The 22037-nt window shown below is 33.1% G+C and overlaps 3 protein-coding genes across 3 annotated transcripts in view; 1 reads left to right on the plus strand and 2 right to left on the minus strand.

Annotated features, from left to right (window-relative positions):
• Nucleotides 1-262: 262 nt before the first annotated feature.
• LOC140060870 (ribonuclease P protein subunit p20-like) lies at nucleotides 263-673 on the plus strand. Its single transcript, XM_072107229.1, has one exon. The coding sequence runs from the start codon at nucleotides 263-265 to the stop codon at nucleotides 671-673; it is 411 nt and encodes a 136-aa protein (XP_071963330.1).
• A 153-nt stretch (nucleotides 674-826) lies between these two features.
• LOC140061071 (neutrophil collagenase-like) lies at nucleotides 827-13003 on the minus strand. The gene is made up of 8 exons (XM_072107495.1): nucleotides 12632-13003; nucleotides 7151-7332; nucleotides 6571-6863; nucleotides 5023-5187; nucleotides 4529-4629; nucleotides 4062-4209; nucleotides 2524-2784; nucleotides 827-2235 (listed from the first exon to the last, which is right to left on the minus strand). The coding sequence occupies exons 1-8, from the start codon at nucleotides 12749-12751 to the stop codon at nucleotides 2117-2119; spliced, it is 1389 nt and encodes a 462-aa protein (XP_071963596.1). The 5' UTR covers nucleotides 12752-13003; the 3' UTR covers nucleotides 827-2116.
• A 2334-nt stretch (nucleotides 13004-15337) lies between these two features.
• Nucleotides 15338-22037, minus strand: part of LOC140059977 (neutral alpha-glucosidase AB-like) — a 31791-nt gene continuing 25091 nt past the window's right edge. The window contains exons 25-26 of the mRNA XM_072105989.1: nucleotides 17813-17916; nucleotides 15338-17600 (exon numbers count right to left, since the gene is read on the minus strand). Of these exons, the coding sequence (XP_071962090.1) occupies nucleotides 17491-17600; nucleotides 17813-17916 (214 nt within the window). The 3' untranslated portion in view covers nucleotides 15338-17490. The remainder of the gene's footprint in view (nucleotides 17601-17812; nucleotides 17917-22037) is intronic.

The raw sequence follows: 22037 nt of genomic DNA on the forward strand, positions 1-22037 counted from the left end.
AATATATCGTCTGCGATTGTGTCACATTTGTTTTCCTCTTGATGACCTCAAGACTGACCTTTTCTCCATTAAACCATCGATGCAAAAGTAAAAGTTATATTTGCAAGTAAATATCTTTTTAATAAAGTATAATAATTTAAAATCTAGTCATTATTCATTAAACATTTAATTATATCAGTCATAATGCACTATTAAACAATTTAGGCCTGATTCTGTATTCATTTTATAAGAAAGGCTGGATCGAGGGTCCACAATTTCCAACATGGCGACTTCCATGGATGTTGAACAAACAAACCAAAACACACCAAAAGAAAAGCTTAAAATAGACTCAAATGAATTTATATTACGGAAAAGACTTCCTCCAAAGTTACCTAAACGTCAAAATGACATTTATATCAATACTAAAACGGATTTTAATGCACAACTTCAGCGATGCCGGAAAATACTTGATTCAGGCTGTGATGACGTAACTATTCACGGTCTTGGAGCAGCTGTCAACCGGGCGATCAACCTTGCGTTGCGGGTACAAGAGCTTTCACAGGGATCGCTAGAATTGGCCGTTAACACCTCTACCGTTGAACTAACAGACGACATTGTTGGAGATGGAGAAATAACAACTAGAGAAAGAAACAATTCTGCTGTTCATATTAAAATTTACAAACATGAACATTAATTTAAATACAGATTTGAGAGTGAGAACTACAGTGCTTGTAATATAATAATCTAGCCTAAATAGAGTATTAATCAATAGTACAGATCAGAGGTTTACACTGAAGTGAAAGGAATCTAACAATAAACTGTTCATAACTGGGTATATAGAAAGGGGAAAATATGTTATACTAAAACTTACTACAGTATAAACGGATAATAAATAACCAGAAAATGAACACAGACACTTTTTCTCAGGGTTGTTCCACAACCATATAGTTTATTCAAGTGCACTCAGATTGACTCAACTAGGTTTTAGTACAAATACGATCAAACTTTAGCGTTAAGTAAACTTTTACTTACTTGGCACTGAACTCTAAAGTTTGATTAACTCAAATGTTAGTGTAGAATAAAATAAAACTTGTTAGACCTACAGTATTTTTAAAACATGACATTATGAACCATAATTAAACCATAGTTAATTGAAAGTATTTACTATGATTTAACTATTAAGACTCAATGAATGGATCTATACATATTATTAAGGACCCGTTGTTCACATCACATTTCACAAAAAATATGCGCATATCTTACTACGCATATTGTTCATCGCATCTTCAATAATTACAATAAAACCGCCATATTTACATTAGACCTATTAGGCCTATTACATACGTCAGAACATTGTTAATAGTAAACGTAAATGAGTAACCGCTATCAATCAAGTTTATCGGTAACTCATAGCTATAGCATCAGTTTAGTTGAACAGAATTAACTTTAAGACGACCACCTCTAATTAAACACCATAGTTTGAAGAAACTGTTGGCACTATATAGAGTTTAATTAGGTGGAAAAAAACAAACGAAACGAGTAAAAGAAAATGCTAGATGCTATAAATTGTTGCAAAAGTTTCCGCCCACTTCATGATCGATAATCCAATAATGACAATATTAAAATATATTATTAGTCACAAAATAATAACTTGAATATAATAGTACGCATGATTTTCGTCACACCAATTACTAATAAAATAAATAGTTGAGAGCAATCATCAATTACGTAATGTTTAACATTAATGATAAATTGAGACAATTCAATTCTCAAAGTTAGTTTTTTTTTTAAATGTACATATTAAAATAAAACCTCAACTTGACTGATTTACCTTATAAATATATAAAATCGTTGGTGTGATATTTATAATGCCTAATTCGTTGAACCTTTTTTTTACACCCTTATGTGTGGTTCTTGAGTCAGTCTATAACCCGCATGTCAACACGGAAACATTCCGTTCAAAATAGCATGGAAAAACAAATGATATATGCCTATTTGTAAGCCCAATGGAAAAATAATAGTAGCGCACTTGGGAATTTTCCTGGAAAAAGTTGTACGCTGCATGTGCTGTTAATGCACGTCTCGTGGACGACGGTGTTTATATCAAGGAGTACACGTGGCAGACTTCTAATTACTTCTAATAACACCGTAAACGCATAACATTTTCAGAAAATTTTCCCTTTCCAATACGAGCTGCTTTTGAACTTTTTTTCTTCATAATGTAGTATGCATCATTGCTTAGTAAAATAATCCGTTCTGAAAAAAATAAATAAAACTTAAATCCGACATACTAAAACATGACAAAATCATAAATGATAAAAAAAATAAATAGTATACGAACTTGACATAAATCATGCCCATATAATATGGACATGATGATTACATAACTATCCTATTTAATTATATCACTACCATATTTGGGTACATCACACCTTTTTTTTTTAGTGTAGACAGAACTTTAAGTTATTTGCAAACTTTAACTATGGAACGCCTCCGCTGCCTTCAGTTCACATTCATCATGCAGTACACACCAATCATACGTACTGTTAATATAAAATGCAGAAGTAACTCTTGCCGGTGCTCCTTTCCATAACTTTAACGTCGTCGTAGGATATCCTCTATCTACCCGTTTTAGCCTTTCATCAAATCGCCATACAAATGGTCCTTTAAAGAAATATGTCTTTTTTGTTTTCGGTATTGTCATCACCGCATCGATTCCTGAGTGCGGTATACGTGGATATCGTGTACTTATAGGTTGTTTGAATTTATTGAGATAAAAATCGGAATATTCGTAGTAATATGAACCTGGAAATAAATAGAAAATATCAATTAATAGCGGTATGATTTTGGAGTTATCAGTTTGTATTTTATTACCGTGCGTAAATAGGGTTCAGCCTTTTCAATGATGTATACATCATGGGAGCTCTGTCTACACTATCAAACTTGATGTGCTCATATATGGACATGATGATGTCATATCACTAGCTTAAGTGCAACCAAGACGCGATGATCATCCGAATTGTCGCCTTTGATAGGTCAACGAGCGCGCGTCGCTATTTACGTTCTTGCGTTGCGTCCTAGTAGGCTTAAGCTTGGTTCCCACTAGAGACGCAACGCGAGGACGTAGACGCAACGCAAGTGAGTTGGCCAATGACAACCAACACATCGAATAATTTATTGCTTGTGATTGTTCAGATCCCTTAAGTTGCGTTGCGTTACGTCTCTAGCGGCAACCACGCTTTAAGATATGCAGAGGAAGCATCAATGTTACGTTAAATACAAACTTTTTTGTGAAGAAAAGCACAATAATAAGTATGATTATAAAACAAATCTTCAAGATATTAAAGAATCATATTTAATACAAGTGTACTTTTGTCGGGGTGACAAATGGCACGAAGGGCTTCCATCTAGGAAATCTCCTTACGACGACGACTAACTAATGATAGATGTTTGAGCCTCCGAATGATGATTAAATTGTCTAGACACATCAAATCACACAAACTACCAACGAATGCATTTAAATGTATTGATATAATATTTCCCTTGTTAAATTACATTTTGATTGCATTATATTAATAGAACAAGTCCAACCTTCACAATAATGAGTTCATGATATATTTAATAGAACAAGTCCAACCTTCACAAAAATGAGTTCATGATATATTTAATAGAACAAGTCCAACCTTCACAATAATGAGTTCGTGATATATTTAATAGAACAAGTCAAACCTTCACAATAATGAGTTCATGATATATTTAAATTTATGATAATTTTTGACTCAATTAATGGAATCTATTTTCCCATACTATAATTTTGTTTTTTTGTAGATATGGGTATTTTTAGATTTAACTGCTTACTAAGTTCCATTTTAAACTTAGTTCCCACTAGGGATGAAACGCAAGGACGTACGTGCAAAGCAAAAAAAATTTGACCAATCACGACGCTATGGATCATCCGAATTGTCGCTTGTAATTGGCCAATCCATTTGCGTTGTACGCACCTACGTCCTGCATTGTGTCCAATTAGGAAACCAACGAGAGTATAAGAATGCCTACATTTAAAAAAAACTCAATTTACAAACCTTTAAAAAATATTAATTTTCCGTCCGTCGGCCTTTCATACGCTGCTTCGATTGGAGTCGGAAGAAGTCGGAAGAACGTAGACGCCACGTGACCCTCTTGTGGACTAACTAATTCGCCTTTGTGAGAAACTCTCCAAAATTTATGACTCTGAGGTAAAATAGAATTGTAATTTATTAAATTGAACATAATAGTACAAATACGGTGACACAAAGGGCCAAATTGCATGTTTTATATTGCATTTAATTCAATATATTAAATTTCATGGTTGTTTGGTATATCTACACTATCAAATTTTATGTGACAAACAATTTGATTTGCTCATATATGGACATGATGATGTCATATCACTACTTTGGGCATATCAATACCATATTTGGGCACATTACACTTTTGTTGTCATACTAGTTTGATAGTGTAGACAGAGCTTTACAGAAGTTTACATTAAAACAATTATTGGTTTACTTACATCGAAGCTAAATAATTCTCCTCGGATTGCAATAGTGGCATCGAATCCTGGGTCACAATATGGCTTTTTGATTTTTATTGGTTTTTTATTTGTAGGCAGACCTGTAAAAATAACAATGATTCTATTTAATCTTAAAGCTAGTATTCTTTTTAGGAATCATCATAACAATTTGAAGCGAATTAGTATGATTATGTAGAACATTAAAATCTAATAATTGTTAGACATTCGGAGTATGATTATTTTAAACCTTGTAAACTATAGATGTTGTCTATAATACACAGAATTATATTATTACTCCATAATAGTAGATGCTTGTATTACGTATTATTACTCCATAATAGTAGATGCTTGTATTACGTATTATTTCTCTTGATTTATCAACCGATACAGATCTTCTTAATGGGTCATCTATCATAAATAATAACTAATATACGCCTAAACAATCAAGAAAAATATGTATAGCACAGTATAATGCATAATTACGAAACACTAACCATATAAATCTTGAATTCCAGCTATATCATCTTTAGAGAGTTTATAATTTTGATTTTTCCGTTGGTAGTATCTGTACATTAGAGCCTCTGGATTTGTGGAATGCGATAACCCCAGTGTATGACCAATCTCGTGAGCTAACACCGTAAATAAATTCCTATTATAATCTGAAACAAAACACAGGATAATGTTTAGAAAAACATTTTTAATTATATTTTTATATGGTCACACCTAACCGGATCAGGCTAGATACGTCTATATTCGGATTAGAACAATGTAACAACTATAGGTTATAGCAATTAGAGTTACTGTAGATTGGCTAGGTTCCCTTGGAAGCAACGCAACGATGTAAGCGCCACAAGTGAGTTGACCAATCATAAGCGACAGTGGGTGATCTATTCCGTCGTGATTAGTCTTTAATTACTTGTGATGCGCGCTTACGCGTACTTGTGTTGCGCGTCCTAGTGGGAACAAAGCTTAAACTGGCACTATGTTGTTGTAGATATACGTCTACCTTTCTTACAACAAAATTGCCTAGTAATCACGTTAATAAAACAGTGGTGGATTAATAAGAAATACAATTATGTAAAACTGGGTCTGCATAAATATTTAAATTACAGAATATTTAGGAAAGCAGCGATATTTTAGGATCAGCGATGATAAATGCAAGGTCGTGATAAAGGGCCACTTGAGAGTCTTCATAATTCAATATTAAGTAAAGGATGTATAATAATATTAGGTCAACATGGTAAATCTATAAAGAGATTATTACGTATTTTTAGATAATATTTTAAATATTTATTATTTAAATAACAGTTAAAACATGTTGATATCGATCCTAAGTATTGTGAATTGTTGGTTATTTATTGTATCTCAGCCTAATGTCGTAGAATTTGTCGGCACTATGGAATCATAATGGAAGAATGAATTTAAATTCGATAGGGGCCTATATACGGGTTTTTTAATACTTATATTGTGACATTTTTTGGGAGAGAATGAGAATGACAATGAGAACAGCCTGATTGATAATCTATAATCAATGAAAATGACTAATTGCAACATACGTTGCTCTTCAACTTTTATATAAATATTCTTTCTTCGTGTAAAAGCATAACATTCTTTAAAACACTTTAGGCCTAAAGGAAAGAAAATTTCAGTTTATGGATTATACAAACTTTTTAAACATCTACAAATACCAACAATTTTTTAGCTTACCAAATAACAACAAAAACACACGTGCAATAGTTTCCTGTTATTAAATAGTACTTTGAACTGATTCATTTTATGAATGCTAAGTCTCGTTGAATTCGATATTAAGAACGTACTTTGTTAACATGTACTATTTGTAGGAAGTATTACAAACGTCTTATCTATAACTAGCAGTTAATCCTCATGCCAACTGTTACTAGGAGTAAATACATACGGGTTAATAATTAAGGGGCCCTTGTGACGCAACCTATATACAGAAGAAAGTCATAGATTCAATTAAGAATTTTAAAAGTCACTTATTAGACAGTCTACTAAATTTTAATTAAACGTTAAATATTTACCTTTTGGTTTATATTTTGTCCAAAATTCTTCTCCATCAAAATGTATATCACCGTTTAACTCGCCATATCCTCCCATTAAGTGGTACGCATGCGCGAGTTCGTTCCCAGGTCCGTCAAATTTCATTCGATCACCGTGAGATCTTTGAGCAAACTTTATCAAAGTGTCTGCTTCACCCCATTGCACTTCTTTGAATTTTAAAGGTGTAACATCACTCCACAGTTTGTATGCTGCCGCCACTATGCGATGCGTGTCACTGGCACTCATATCTGTTCTCCATGGATAACTTGCGATTCTAAAAAAAAATAACAAGACCATATGTCTGCCATTTAAAAAAAAATCTAAGCAATATTTGATTCAGGTTGTAATTTTAATGTCAGATGAAGTTAAATACATACTATACATAGGCCTAACTTTATATGTTATTAATAGGTCATTATTCACAAAACGGTTCCATCATTATTGGAAGAATTAGGTATACGTTTCAAAAGTATGTTTTCAATAATAATACTCAAAATGAGTAAACATTATGAATGAAGATCAATGCGTTTAGGCCTATGTATGCGTTTAAATAAAACTAACCTGTATGTAATTAAATTAGTTTTCCATCTTATATTATAATGTGCGTATCTTTTACATCTTCCCGTTTGACAGATTGTGTAGTTTTCGTCTTTTGGTGATGGATCTTCTACTCCACAATAAGTTATTTCTTCATTCGAGGATTTCCCATCTTCATCTATTGTCGTTTTGGAAGCTTCAATGATCTATTTTATAAACATAATAATAATTAATGAAATATTTCCTCTAGAAATATTACCGTTATAATCTTATTCTAAGAAAATAGTAATTTTCAAGTAAATAATTTATATTAATATAATTTCTAAAACAAAAAGAACAAAACACGGAGATGCGTCTTTTATATAAATACCTTAAAAAAAAACCTTATTGTTTAATTGCTGCTTGTAAAAGTTAAATTTTATGTGTAGTTTTATACCATTTTAACTCTATTTTATGTTGATTGCTTGTTTTCTTTTCCTTTTATTTGTCTTGTTAATTATTTTGATCAAATAAATAAACGAATTAAATCAATAGGTCATTATGTACGTCATTTCATTCGTGACTTTTACTTGTTTATTTTTTTCAGGTTGTATTCGAAAAACATCGGAAACGGAAATTGTTGATGTAAACTGAAGATAAAGTGTGTTTATATGCCAAATAACATTACTCGTTCCATCTTGAGTCATTTGCATGTTGTTTAGATATTCTTTCTTATCGTTCCTCATTTGTTTAAAGTTCTCTGAACATGTCATTTATACCTTTCGCATAAAACTGTTGAGGTTTCCCCCATTGAGATTTTCCAAAATTAAGACACGTTGTTTCTGTTAAACTGTTGAGGTTTCCCCCAGTGAGATTTTCCACATTAAAGAGACTGTTGTCTCTGTTAAATGATAAGATTTCACCCACTAAGGTTTTCCTCAAACTTTCAAGATTTTACTCACTGATATTTCGAAAAATTAAGATCCGTTTGTTATTATAGAAGTTATTAAATCGACCATGTCTGTCAATTCAGATATTTAACAAATTGTTAAATCAAATAAATTACCGTTTGATCACTCTACAAATCAGCAACCTCGATTATACATAATTTTGTACACTTTTAATAACATCCAGCTTAAGCCATAATAGATATGGAAGTACCAATCCTCCTAATCAACTTAATTATAATAATCGACACCAATACTTCCGAAACCTCCTCTCGTGTCCCGAGGATACATCAACAAGGACTTATTCTGGTTTAAAGTTTACCATTATAACAAATTATTCAGATAAACCAATTTCTTCTTTAATTAATATCTTCTGATTAAATATCCCTTTCTGATTAAATAAGATTAAGGCATTCTGCCAATCGTAATAACTAATAATGAATGATAAGATGAAAATTAATTTAGAGATGTCTGTTTTTTAAGTGGGCCAAAAAGGTGAACTTTGAATTTGGCTGCCTACATTTCATTTTAAAGATTCTACTTATCTGTCTGGTCTGCCTCGACCTGAAGCATGTGTTATTTTGTACTTTTCTGGTATTATTTCGTTTTAATCTAGATCTATGTCTAGCCTCTTATACACTCGTTTTGGCCTACTATCTGAATAACGACACACAACATGTACCATGTTTTTTTTTCGATTAAACTGATTAAAACGTTGCCAAAGGTTTGGCTTAGCTACACTGGCTGCTGAGGTTACAGTTGTAAGTGGGTTGTGTATGGGAGGGGATAGACTACTTCCTGGCCTTCTGCCATGGAAAAATACATGAGAGAACTTTGTTTTGAATAAAAGACGTATAGGAATAAAACAATAGTTCTTTAAGTGACAATTTAAGTCGCCGGTGTTCCTTGTATCTCAAAGCGGGTTTTTTCACATTACGTCTGTCGATATAATAAACTCTATTTTATTTTAGCAATACATTAATCGTTTTTAAACATATTTCAAACATAATGCCATATCGTTTATTCTTTTTCTTCCGATACACAAAATAAAAGACGTCATAACCGAGATCTGGCACGGCTTCTTAGCGTACTGTAGTCACATGGAACACATAAGTGCGTAGTCGCGCGGCGTAATAGCTATATCGTATTACTTATTATATTTTTAATCAAATCATCTGTACCGTAACATGTCCACACAATTGAAAGCAACCAGTAATGAATTATCCAGGTCCTTTCAATTTTAGCTACAGTAGTGTACCAGTACCCAGTCACTGGTTACTTTCTACATGTTCCTTCCTCATCTGTCAGTCCTAATTATAATCTTTATTAACACTGCTACCGTGTGAAATTAACTTAACTTGACTTTCGCCCTAGATACTAGTGACTTTCAACGTAAAATGTGCAATGCTTAAGGTTTTAAACAAACTCATGCATACTTTGAAAGCATGGCCATTCAACTTTCGCGCGATTTTCGTGTTTATTTATTATTAAAAAGCAGGATGAGTTTCCCAAACTTTGATCTTAATTCTAAGTCATTGTCGTAAGTTGTTCCAGATGGTAACTAATATTTCGCTTAATACTAGCATTCATGCGTTATGGTTATAAACATTAAATATATACATATTATATACATTTTGGAAGGGAACCTATTTGTTCTAGTGAACCTTCAACCCAAAGTCTGTTCATGTAGACCTGTCATATTTGTTTACGTTGAGTTACATCATGGACCTAGTCCATGGTTACATTAATGTAAATTGATGGGAAGAGTTTCACACACGATAACGTAAACATTGGGTATAGCCTACTTCCCAACAACTAAAAATGTCATGAAATTAGATTAACGAATTGGAGGACGTTTTCACACGAAGGAACCCCCAAATACGACAATTACATTACTAACGGAATATCTATGATAGGATTTGGTTCAAAGCATAGTATATACTGTTTGTTTTAAAATTTTACCAGATATTTCGCGAGAAGCCCGGTTACGGACACAACCTGTGCGTTCGTTCACACGATATTTCGCGAGAAGCCTGGTTACGGACACAACCTGTGCGCTCGTTTACATGATATTTCGCGAGAAGCCTGGTTACGGACACAACCTGTGCGTTCGTTCACACGATATTTCGCGAGAAGGCTGGTTACGGATAAAACCTGTGCGTTCGTTTACTCATGAACACCTGAGCTGCCGCATAATCGGAACACACGTACGTCGTCAGATTACAGGCCTTCGATCTCGCGGGATTATTTAAAAAGTATGGATTAAACAATTTCTAAAACCTGATTTATGGAAGCAATACAAAAAAAAACAATTTGTTATTTGTAAAATGTGTATAATGCTTATCGTTTTCAACAAGATTCACTATATTGTTCATTCATTTCGACTAATTCACTTAATAAAGTAAATGGCAACTTGATCAGTCGCCGAGTTGCTGGCTCATGGGAGTTTCAATAACACTGTGAGCTATTACCTTGGTTACCCTTCCCTTCATACATGTGCAACATGTCTCGGATCAAAACAATTAATAAGAAAACTTAAATAAGGATACATCGGATATAAAGACGTTACAAGTCAAGAACTAAAACGTCAAAAAAATATTTTGTAAATACATATACAGTATAATATGCAGTGTTATGTTCCGGTTGTAAGTTTTGTCTTTTGTATATTTCTCCGTTCGTTATAGCGTATAGTAAATACTCTTAGTAATTCCAAAATGGCACTTGGTGCATGTTTAGAATATTAGTATGGGGCGCCATTTATAAATATAAAAAATGGAAAACAAGGTACCCTTTTAAACAACAAGGACTAAACTATATTCTACTGACATTTAAGCTTAATAATCAAATGCATTCCGACACAAATGGTCTTTGTATCAGTTAACATGTCTATAAGAATTATAACTATGATATATCCTTGACGATGTTTCTAGGCCCATGAGAACAATAATAAGCCAGCATAATGATTAACGTATATTACTGATAATATTTCCTTCTAGTCTGGTAAAACAAAATCCAGACAGCTGAATAAGATTGGTAGAAAGAATAAAAACAGTAGGCCGGCCTAACCTAAGGATTTCAAATTAATTAGGCAGTTTGAGGGCATTCTTTCTATCCATCATTTTTTAGCGTCCTGGTACGTACCATGGCTGGTACGTACCATGGCTACAATTTTAAAATTGTAGCTGAAAGCGCGTTGGGTATAGATGTGCATGCACAATAACACTATGTAATAGGAGATCGATGTGCGTGCAGAATATAACATGACACGTCTATAGAAATGGTAATGTGCAGTAACGTCACGTCTTGGTATCAACAAAATGCGTGTACAATGACGGCGCGTCAGTAGTATTAATGTGTGCACGCGCGCATATAACGTCACACGACGCGTCTTGGCATCACACGCATGTATAATATTTATTGACACGTTTATATACTGTTAGTGAAGGTGATTCCATATACAATTGAATTTATACCCAGGTCTATTTATTTATTTCTTTTTTTTCGTCTTCTTGTTGTTGAAAGATCATAAATTGATTTCAGTAGACGGGTGAGTCAGCGATCAAATTCTCTACTGAGACAAACTCCTTTGGCAAACAAACTATTAATATATTACAGTAGGCCTACTGCTAAACTAATTTTAGCTTATTCTGTCGTGTGCTCACGACTAATGAAGTTTTTTTTTATTTGTTAGTAATTTTTCAAAATGAAGGGTGTATGATAATTACAAGTAGGGATTGTATTACTTGATTCGCAACATACTTCCGTCATTAAACGTGTCTTCACCTTTCACCAGAGCTCCCCACGGATGGTTTTAAATATTTTGTTATTGTTTTTTATGTTTTATACAAAGTAATACATTTAATGACACGTGGATTGAAATTTCCTTAACCTTTTTATATCAACCATACTTCAGTTAGTAAAGCTGCATTCACACTTGTTCTGTTTGACGAAACAGAGACGACGCAGTGTTCCAATACATCGTGTGAACGCAGCTTAAATCAGGTTTAGTATCATTACATTATACCGTACTACATGAAAATCCGGTATTTCAATTTACATAAACAGGAATTTAACTATGAAATAAAAAGTTGTAAGGCACATGCGCACAATTAGTAAGAAGTTGGCAATTTCCGACAAGTCGTACAATGTTGACATTTTGTAATTATTCTACCTTCTTTATAAAACATAGACAAAACGAAAATTGTAATTTTGTAATAGATGTTCCCAACTAAATTTAAAGTAGGCAGCTAGACTTACAAACATATATAAAGTATTGCCTTAACGATGACAATGCGTTTGACAGTTTAACGATTTGTAAAATAAATGGCAATAGGGTATGTATTAAGATCGAATACAGACAGTAGCGAAAGAAGAACATCTTGTGTAGTGTGCGCTGGTTCAGCTGTCGTGTTTGGATTGACATGATAAAAAGTAAATCATCGGAGATAATAAAATTATCTATAGAACGTCTCTTTACCTTTAAATAAACCGCAGCGGCATGGTTGGTATCAAGGATGCAGAAGTACTCTCACAATTAAATAAGCATACGTGGCAAGGTATAAAATAAATATGAACTTACTTTAGTGTATTCCTGCAAGTTCGGTTCAAGTCCTGTTGTTCCGACTACAAATACATCTTTAGTTAGAGACCTGGCATTGCAAACTCCGAACACAAATATTAGATAAAGAAGCTGAAACATTCTTTTAATTTTACAAACTCTAGACAAACACAGTACTTGCTTGCAACATTCGAAAAAAGACTGTTCCCTGGAGGAGAGATAGCACACGAGTGATTCCCTTCTACACGTTGCGTCAACTTATATCAGAAAAAGGATTATTGAGCATTCCTTGAGATGATCTTAACGGAACGTAACGAGTTAGCACTTGACGACTGTGCTAATGCACAGTGAATGAGGCTCGTACTGTAACAGTCTAAAATTAACGCGGCGTAGAAGTTTGCTCCCAAGATTTGCTCCCAGGAGTCAACGCGTCACCAAGATTTGATTTCCCGAATCCAGGTTTAACCGTGATGATAATCAACAATTATGACGCGTCAAAGTCGAAGGCAATGAACGAGCTAACTGCAGTGACAGCATATACAATGTCATAACTATTAATTGGGGATGTAACTAACTTGAACAAAAACCCAAATCACTCAGAGCAAACGATGCGAGAATGATATAGCAATAAAACTCTTTCTATAATAAGTCTCAAATTTCCTGGAATACACTTATTGGGTCAATGGTTTAAAAAAGTACCGAATATTATTATCAACATATTCATAATTTATAGTTAATACAGCGTTCACGTAACACAATTAAAGTTCGGTAGACTGGTTTGTAATGGCATAACAGTTGCATAAAATAGAAAAGTACAAAATAAGGTGATGAATCGCGATGAACCGCAATGTTCAACAATTTTAATATTGATTGGAGACATCTCCCTGGATTGATATTGTCTAAAACATTACCGTACCAGTGATGTGCGCAGAAAATGTTACCTACTAAGCGGTATTAAGTCTAACTACGCTAAACGTCCTGGTCGTGTCGTGTCTGACGACAGCAACCTTCATCACATGTGGGGTACTGTCAGTTGCGAGATTGGTTTAGTGAGGGCCGGGTTAAGTTAATATTAGTTAACATATATATGTTATGTGTTATGTCAACAGAAACGATACAGCTAAAGTATATTGTCCCTTATAGGCATGATACGATAAGTATTAAGACTCTGAATGGAGGGTTGGTGGAATAACTAATCTATTGAATGCTAATTACGACCGGATGGTCCAATTAAATTACTTTAGCTATATCAATAATTTGTACCTTAATCTATTTCTGTATTTGCTACGAATGCTACTTTAATCGGAATGTTAATTCAAAAGTAACCCGAACCACTTGCCTCCCTACAAAGTGTTCTGAAGAAAAACAGAACGAGACACAAAAGATTAAAGAATTTCCTTAACAAATTATTACTGATCAAGAGTGAAAGACAAGAAAATCTGTTGCAGAATAGAAGCTGTAATATTTACCTATCGAAAAGTTACAGGCAGGTAGTACATATCGAAAGCATTTACATAAATATAAAAAAAGCATTCTTCACACATAAAAAGTGATGATGCACACGACCAAATACGGGAACACATTGACTATATATGGGCACATATTGACTATATACGGACACCTCTCAGGATGGTACAATTTGTTGGCACTTTCTACAGTATTTTCTTTATGAACCGTTTCATAATCCGTTACCAGACGAGAGGGATATCATTTGAAGTAGTGGTTTACTTGTGTCCATCCAGGGTCTTTCTAAACAAGACCACAATACATTCGAGATTACTATCAATTTTCTGCACTACTTTTCATGGGTTTCTAAGGAATTCGAACGGAAATGACAAATACAACATTCTAATTTTCCCACATTAATGTAATAACGAAGTATACCAACGGTCTTGGGATTTACGGAGATGTGTAGTACAGCACCAGTCACTACTCGTCACCAATCATGAATTACGGTATATGGATCACTAAATAGTCTACTAGAATCATTGTATATGTTGTTACGCCTGTAGGTATGAATTAACTACTGTACATACAGACATGACGTCACTGCTGTACTGTATATGCGTGTACTTAGCAGATATAAATTTCATTTCAATGCTATAGGTACCTAAATTAGCCACCGCCTAAATATGTGACTTACGCAATTAATCAATGCGTACTTGTGTATTGTTACCAAGACAACCAAATCAGGTTAGTGCTACATTAAATTGCGCATGTGCAGCTAAACTTATGGCTGGAGAATTATATTCATAAAAGTAAACGTTGTTATATAATTAGTTTAAAATTAACAATCGACTGTTTACACAATACACACACTGAACATGAAAGCAAACACCCTTCCACGCCCTAATCGTGTCCTCCGACAATCCTATCACCCTCCCACCAAATTAATTTACTGTAAACAGTCTACAGACCTCAAGACTTGGCTTACGAAACTCCATCTGACTAATCTACAGTAGCGCCCCCCCACCCCCTATTATAAGGGCGGGGGGGGGGGGGGACACCTTCAATAGCGTTTGTTCCCTTATTCCTTAATCGGGATGTCCCCTAAATAGGAATGTCTCTCAAATAGGGGTTAGCTGTGTTAACACGTATATTATTTTTCATTCGTTTCACAGAACAATTGTAAGGGGGTGTCCCAAAAGGGGGGTGTCCCAAAAAGGGGGTGTCCCAAAAAGGGGGTGTCCCAAAAGGGGGGTGTCCCAAAAGAGGGGTGTCCCAAAAGAGGGGTTCTACTGTATGTATTTAGGAATATTAAGACACTCTTAGAGATTAATAAATAAGCTCTGTCTGAGAACTTAACTTAATTAATATCATAAACAGCCTGCTGCCATTTCAAGCCAAAGGAAATTCAGGTTATCCATGTATCTAACGCCCACTTTATTACTAATTAGATACTTAAAATACACTTCCAGAAAAATTAAAGTTAACCCAGGGTGTTAAATAGGATATGTGTTTAAATTTTGTTAAACTTATAAAAATAATATTGACTGGCCATATGAGGTCATTACCATGACAACAAAGTAAATGAATTGACTGAATTCTTGGAAAGAATAATATTTAATTGAAATCGCCTTTTTGAAAAAAATAATCAGCTGTTTTCACGACGGTTACGTAACACACTAGTTGTGAATCTGAATTTATCTATTAAAAGGAATATTACAATTATAATGGCGATGCGACAAATTAAATAAATACAACATCGCAAATAAAAATAGTTACAACTTAGAATGTGACAAAGATTAACTTTGGAAACATTCATTATACTTTTTCTGCAACATGAACACCATATATGGCAATAATGATTACATTAATGTCATACACACCATATATGATGATTACAGGGTAAATGTCATACACACCATATATGGACATGATTACATTTGTGGGAAAATACAATATTTGCTATTTTCGTTTGTGATGCTCTTCAATAGGGAAAAAATATAGAAAAGTGATAATAAACATTATTTTTATATTTCAGGATTGATATCTACAACATTAATTAACATTCACCTTTACCTACTTAAACAAATACATATATTTTTTATCCTTTCTTGGTGTAAATGGAGCATACAAATTATTGTGTTTATAGCAAATGAAAATATATGCATAATATAAGCCTACTTACAGTTATCAAATATTGTGTAAAAATTCTACCAGAATCAAAAATTAGGTCAGGGGATGTCTAAAAGAGTTGGCCTATAAAAATACATAATTTTGTAAACTGATGTCAATTAAGGTTTCTATTAATAGGGTTAGAACATTTATTGCATAAAAAATCTTGTGACAAACCACTATTACAGACAACAAAACATAAGTACTGTACTTAAATATGATGATTTGCTGTTATGAACATATAATGTTGTTCAAGTGTTAACATTAAACAAACATTATTTATATTACTGTCAAAATGTAACATGGTTGATGTAAAACATATTCATGTTAGGTCAAAGGTTATTTCTTTTATAGAAATATTCTAAGAAATATATCAAATGAGTTCAAGAAATCAATCAAATGGACAAATAAACAAAGTAGAAAAAGGGATGAATAGACAAGGTAGGAAAAAGAATAAAATAAATAAGGTAGGAAAAAGGGATGAATAGATAATGTTAGGAAAAGGGGATGAATTTTAAAAATGTAACAACATTATCAAAACTCCTTTCCATTTAGGCTATCAATAGGAGTGTATTTGGTATCCTAAAATGTATCATCCATCCATATTTGATGCTTAATTTAATTATAATTTCATTTTTAATGATATTTTTGTAAATGTTTTCTGTCACAATAACATCAAAGCTGTCCAATATTTCATAAAAACAATATTTACTGCAAGCCATCCCACGGTGACTAGTAGTTGTATCAGGTGGCCTATTTACTACTGGCACTTTAAAAAAACCGAAATTGAATACTGTAATTTAATTTGTTCTGTATGAATGTTACATTCTTCTTAATACTAAAGCAAGGCATTGTAAACAGTGTCTTCTTATGTTCTATGATTTAATCATAAAATAGATAAAATTAAAGTTATCTACAAAGTTACATTGAAAGATCATCTTAAGCACGTTCTTATTCTGTATTGTATCTAATGATGCGTGCACATTGCATGTACAAAATTTCAAATAATTACTTGATTTGTGACGTTTCCATGATTGTATGTTATCGTCCTTAATTTTCTGTCCACCTTGGAATTATTCGAATTCAACAATTAATTTATATTTTTCTTTTCTTCCCAGGTCAAAGGTTACATGCCAATGCACACTCATGATTTTGATCTTCAAACATTGTTGTAAAAGATACAATATTCTGAAGGAATCCAGGAATATTTTTTTTCTTTTTATGAAAATAGAAAGTAATTTTAAGGGGAGAAATAAGGTGTTTTATTTGAGTACTACAACCCAGTCATCCTGTAGACGTAGCTCAGGTTTACGTATAACCACTGATTTGGTCTCACTGTTAGATGTAAATTCTAGATTTTTCATTGGTGAATCTGTAAAATACAATTAAAAATCAAACCATGAAAGATTGTAAGATGTAGAATCCATTTGAGAAATACATTTTAAAAAGACAAGTGGAATGTTGACTTGTTGGTAATATTGGTATCATTTTGTCCAATCACATGAATTGTATTAGGTGAATCAAATAAATACTCACTTTGACCAATCGCATGAATTGAATTAGGTGAATCAAATAAATACTCACTTTGACCAATCGCATGAATCGAATTAGGTGAATCAAATAATCCAATCACAATTATTCTTTCAACAGTTGACTCTGTTGCATAGTTACCGTTGTTATCTATTTTTCTGTAAAATATAAATTATTGCAAACATAGTTTTCATTACATTTTATTTATCATACACAAACAAAAATGTGCAACATTTAATCAGTCACATATTCTACAATAGAAAATAAATGTTCTAAATATGTCTAACAACATAAACAATTTGATTTATTCAAAAAGCCTATAAAATCAATTAACCCTTATATCACTTGGAGTATTTGAAATATCATTGCTTTTATTCAACCTTACTTTTCAAACCACTCACCCATAACTCACCTAAAAAATTATTTATTGCCTACATTAATATGCACTTTGACAGTAGTGTAATGTACTTTTATTTCTAGAATTCTTTATGTAATTTTTATTAAATTTGAAATGTATGTATCTTGACACCGTAAGACAAAAAACATGAGCGAGAGAATAATAAGGTAGGCAGGAAAATGATGCTCAATGTCAATTATAATTTGATATCTAAAACCAGAAAAATATTGTCACCTCTAGTTGTACTTTAACATTAACTTACACTGTTTAGGTAAGGGTGTCAGTGAACCTACAACATTAATGTTGGTACTATTCACTTTTCTCAGGCAGGTATTAAATGAGACATCTTAAACTGTGTTTATGTGTGAAATGGGTTTAAGCTTTGGATAGAGTTTCCAGTACAATTCCCCCAGGGTTAATCGACCAAGACCAATGGTTACTTTTACCGACCATTACCCAGTTAAACTTACTGTACCATGGTTTGGTAAAACTAACCATGCTTGCAAAAACGTCCAAGCGAAACGCACGACTAGGAGAGTCAATTGTACTTTTTTCAACGTCACAGTTAAATTTGGTAAAACTAACTGCATGACAATATTCAAGTACAAATAATAGTCAAATTTATGGCCTTTGGTAAAGTTATCTTGGTTAATTTTCCTGTGTGAACAAGGCTTTAAACTAGTAGTTATATCAAAGTCAATTGGTTGTAACATTACAACATATTGCTCTACTGTATTTCAATATAAGCTCTGTACTTGACAGAAAAGTACTACAATTTACACACATTCAAACTAATAATGATTTAAATTGATTATTAGTTTCATTGAGATGTCCCATTAAATAGATCCTATCGTGGGTCACTTTCTAATCTATTATAGTTGACAGATAATGATTAAGTCACTAGTCTGCTGTAAGTTGTATATTAAGACAGCTGCCAGTAAGTAAGTACTTAGCAACAAGGTTCTACTGGTCTTTTTTCTTTAGCTATCCTTGATTTTTTTACCAATAGATGCCATCTCTGGGGATTAAGCATATGCTGATATTCATGACAGTTTTAACCATTGCTTTTACTGTACACTTGTATTATATAACTTTCTAGTTAAGTAAATATGTTGTACCAGTCCACCATTGGTGCATTTATTATTTATGGCATTGGTTTTAAAGGGCTACATGCTTTTTTTTTAAACTTGTTTCAATTTGCAATAGGTGATGACATAAATGCAACTTTCCTTTTTTCTCATGCAAAGTTAAGTGTTTGTCCAAAATAACACTCCCTTCAGAGAAATCTAAATGAAAAGGTTAAGTGTGTCTATCATATTCTTACAATATTTATTTTCAATCAAAACTACCCCATGGAAAAAAGAAAAAGTGGGTAAAGTTTATAAAAAGAGTTTATCTGTGACATCATCTTCGAGGGAAGCACACTTCATTCTCAACACGAACGATACTCACGCATCAACCAAGAATTTGCTAATTAAGTAATTTACTTAAAGGAACCATCAAGTCTTCAAAGTTAAGCTAAAAAGTTTGAGTACTAATGTATAATTAATTTTATCATTCCCCTTTTTTGTTCCTCTTTCCTTATTTCCAAAGCAAACTCCAACAAGCCAAGCACGCAGACAGGAGTCACACACACAGAACACAGTTCCTTCTTTAATTAAGAAAATTAACTACCAATATTTTCAGTCCATATTATAAGATAAATTATAAATTCAAATGTAGGCAATCTATCACTTATTAATATTATTTATTACTTTTAACATTGATAATAATTATAAGTAAACAAGGATGATGTCATGGTTTGCTAAGCGTGGGAGTCAAAAACGGCAATGTGTAGGAGTGATTTAATTCACACTGTTAGCACTTGCTTATTTGACGCTCAACTTATTTAGACACTGGCAAAACTTTTTACATTCCCAAAAAAATTATTTTTTATATCAAAAAAAATCAAGAAAAGGATGACTACATAAAAAACAGGTTTAGCCTGAAGATTATTTCTAAGCCACATTATTACTACATTAAGACTAGCAATTAACAATGTGTGCAACCAACATTGCACTTAAGCTCTGTCTACACTACTATCACACTTTATGTGACATTCTCATATATGGACATGATGATGTCATATCACTACCATATTTGGGCATATCACCATTTAGTCAAACTAGTTTGATAGGGTAGACAGAGGTTTACACGTTTAACAGACAAGTATGCTTTTGACTAGGGGGAGACACGCTATATTAGGATGGCTATGCACAGCCTGGGTGGGTACAGTTTAACAGACAAGTATGCTTTTGACTAGGGGGAGACACGCTATATTAGGATGGCTATGCACAGCCTGGGTGGGTACAGTTTAACAGACAAGTATGCTTTTGACTAGGGGGAGACACGCTATATTAGGATGGCTATGCACAGCCTGGGTGGGTACAGTTTAACAGACAAGTATGCTTTTGACTAGGGGGAGACACGCTATATTAGGATGGCTATGCACAGCCTGGGTGGGTACAGTTTAACAGACAAGTATGCTTTTGACTAGGGGGAGACACGCTATATTAGGATGTCTATGCACAGCCTGGGTGCGTACAGTTTCCTATACTTATATTCCTGATAAGGAAGACGACAAGTCAGTGAATTAGTCTATGCTTTCAACCACAAATGCCCAAGGGAATGCTAAGTTCACAGACATTCAAATACAGACCCTGGATAAGATTTAACAGATTTGAAGTCCCTGGATATGGGATAACAGATTTTAAATGGCTGATAATATATCATAACCATATTTCGGTTGACTATTTTTCCCGAGAATTCTTTCCTATGCCACCTACCTATCTGTACACGTGGCAAACTTAATACAAAATATCCTGGAGTCTTTAAAAACAAAAACAATCTCTGTCACCACAAATTTGTGAATAACATAGAAAAATAAATATTTCTGTTAGATGAAAAATAAGCAAAACTACAAGCAGATGCTTAAGCATTCATCCTTTAAAACCTAACAAGTAATTGAATGTTTATTGTATCCTTGGTATCATCAATAAAAACACTTTTTTTTACAAATTGCAGACGACTAGAAAATAAGGAAGTTCGATAATATGACGGTTTAATTTAGATATTATGTAATTATTTCAATGTCGGGTATATTAAAAATAAATGAAAATAACCTTTCAGAAAAATGTGAGTGAGAAACACAATTATGTAATCTAGTTACTAATCAGTATGTACTTACAACTAATTAGTATTTACTTACAATTGTATTTAGTAGGTCTATCAGAATGTATTTAGTAGACCTATCAGAATGTATTATTAGGTCTATCAGAATGTATTTAGTAGGCCTATCAGAATGTATTTAGTAGGCCTATCAGAATGTATTTAGTAGGCCTATCAGAATGTATTTAGTAGGCCTATCAGAATGTATTTAGTAGGTCTATCAGAATGTATTTAGTAGGCCTATCAGAATGTATTATTAGGTCTATCAGAATGTATTTAGTAGGCCTATCAGAATGTATTTAGTAGGTCTATCAGAATGTATTTAGTATGCCTATCAAAATGTATTTAGTAGGCCTATCAGAATGTATTTAGTAGGCCTATCAGAATGTATTTAGTAGGCCTATCAGAATGTATTTAGTAGGCCGATCAGAATGTATTTAGTAGGTCGATCAGAATGTATTTAGTAGGCCTATCAGAATGTATTTAGTAGGCCTATCAGAATGTATTTAGTAGGCCTATCAGAATGTATTTAGTAGGCCTATCAAAATGTATTTAGTAGGCCTATCAGAATGTATTTACTAGTAGGCCTATCAGTATGTATTTAGTAGGCCTATCAGAATGTATTTAGTAGGCCTATCAAAATGTATTTAGTAGGCCTATCAGAATGTATTTACT

Source organism: Antedon mediterranea, chromosome 10 (assembly GCF_964355755.1).
Source record: "Antedon mediterranea chromosome 10, ecAntMedi1.1, whole genome shotgun sequence".
Classification (NCBI taxonomy): Eukaryota; Metazoa; Echinodermata; class Crinoidea; order Comatulida; family Antedonidae; genus Antedon; species Antedon mediterranea.

Coding starts and splice junctions, on each gene's coding strand:
- LOC140060870 (XM_072107229.1), top strand. CDS start 263: ATGGCGACTTCCATGGATGTTGAACAAACAAACCAAAACACACCAAAA.
- LOC140061071 (XM_072107495.1), bottom strand. CDS start 12,751: ATGTTTCAGCTTCTTTATCTAATATTTGTGTTCGGAGTTTGCAATGCC. Junction 4,630..5,022: donor TGGAATTCAAGATTTATATG/GTTAGTGTTTCG, acceptor TTATTTTTACAG/GTCTGCCTACAAATAAAAAA. Junction 2,236..2,523: donor TTCTGCATTTTATATTAACA/GTACGTATGATT, acceptor TATTTTTTTCAG/AACGGATTATTTTACTAAGC.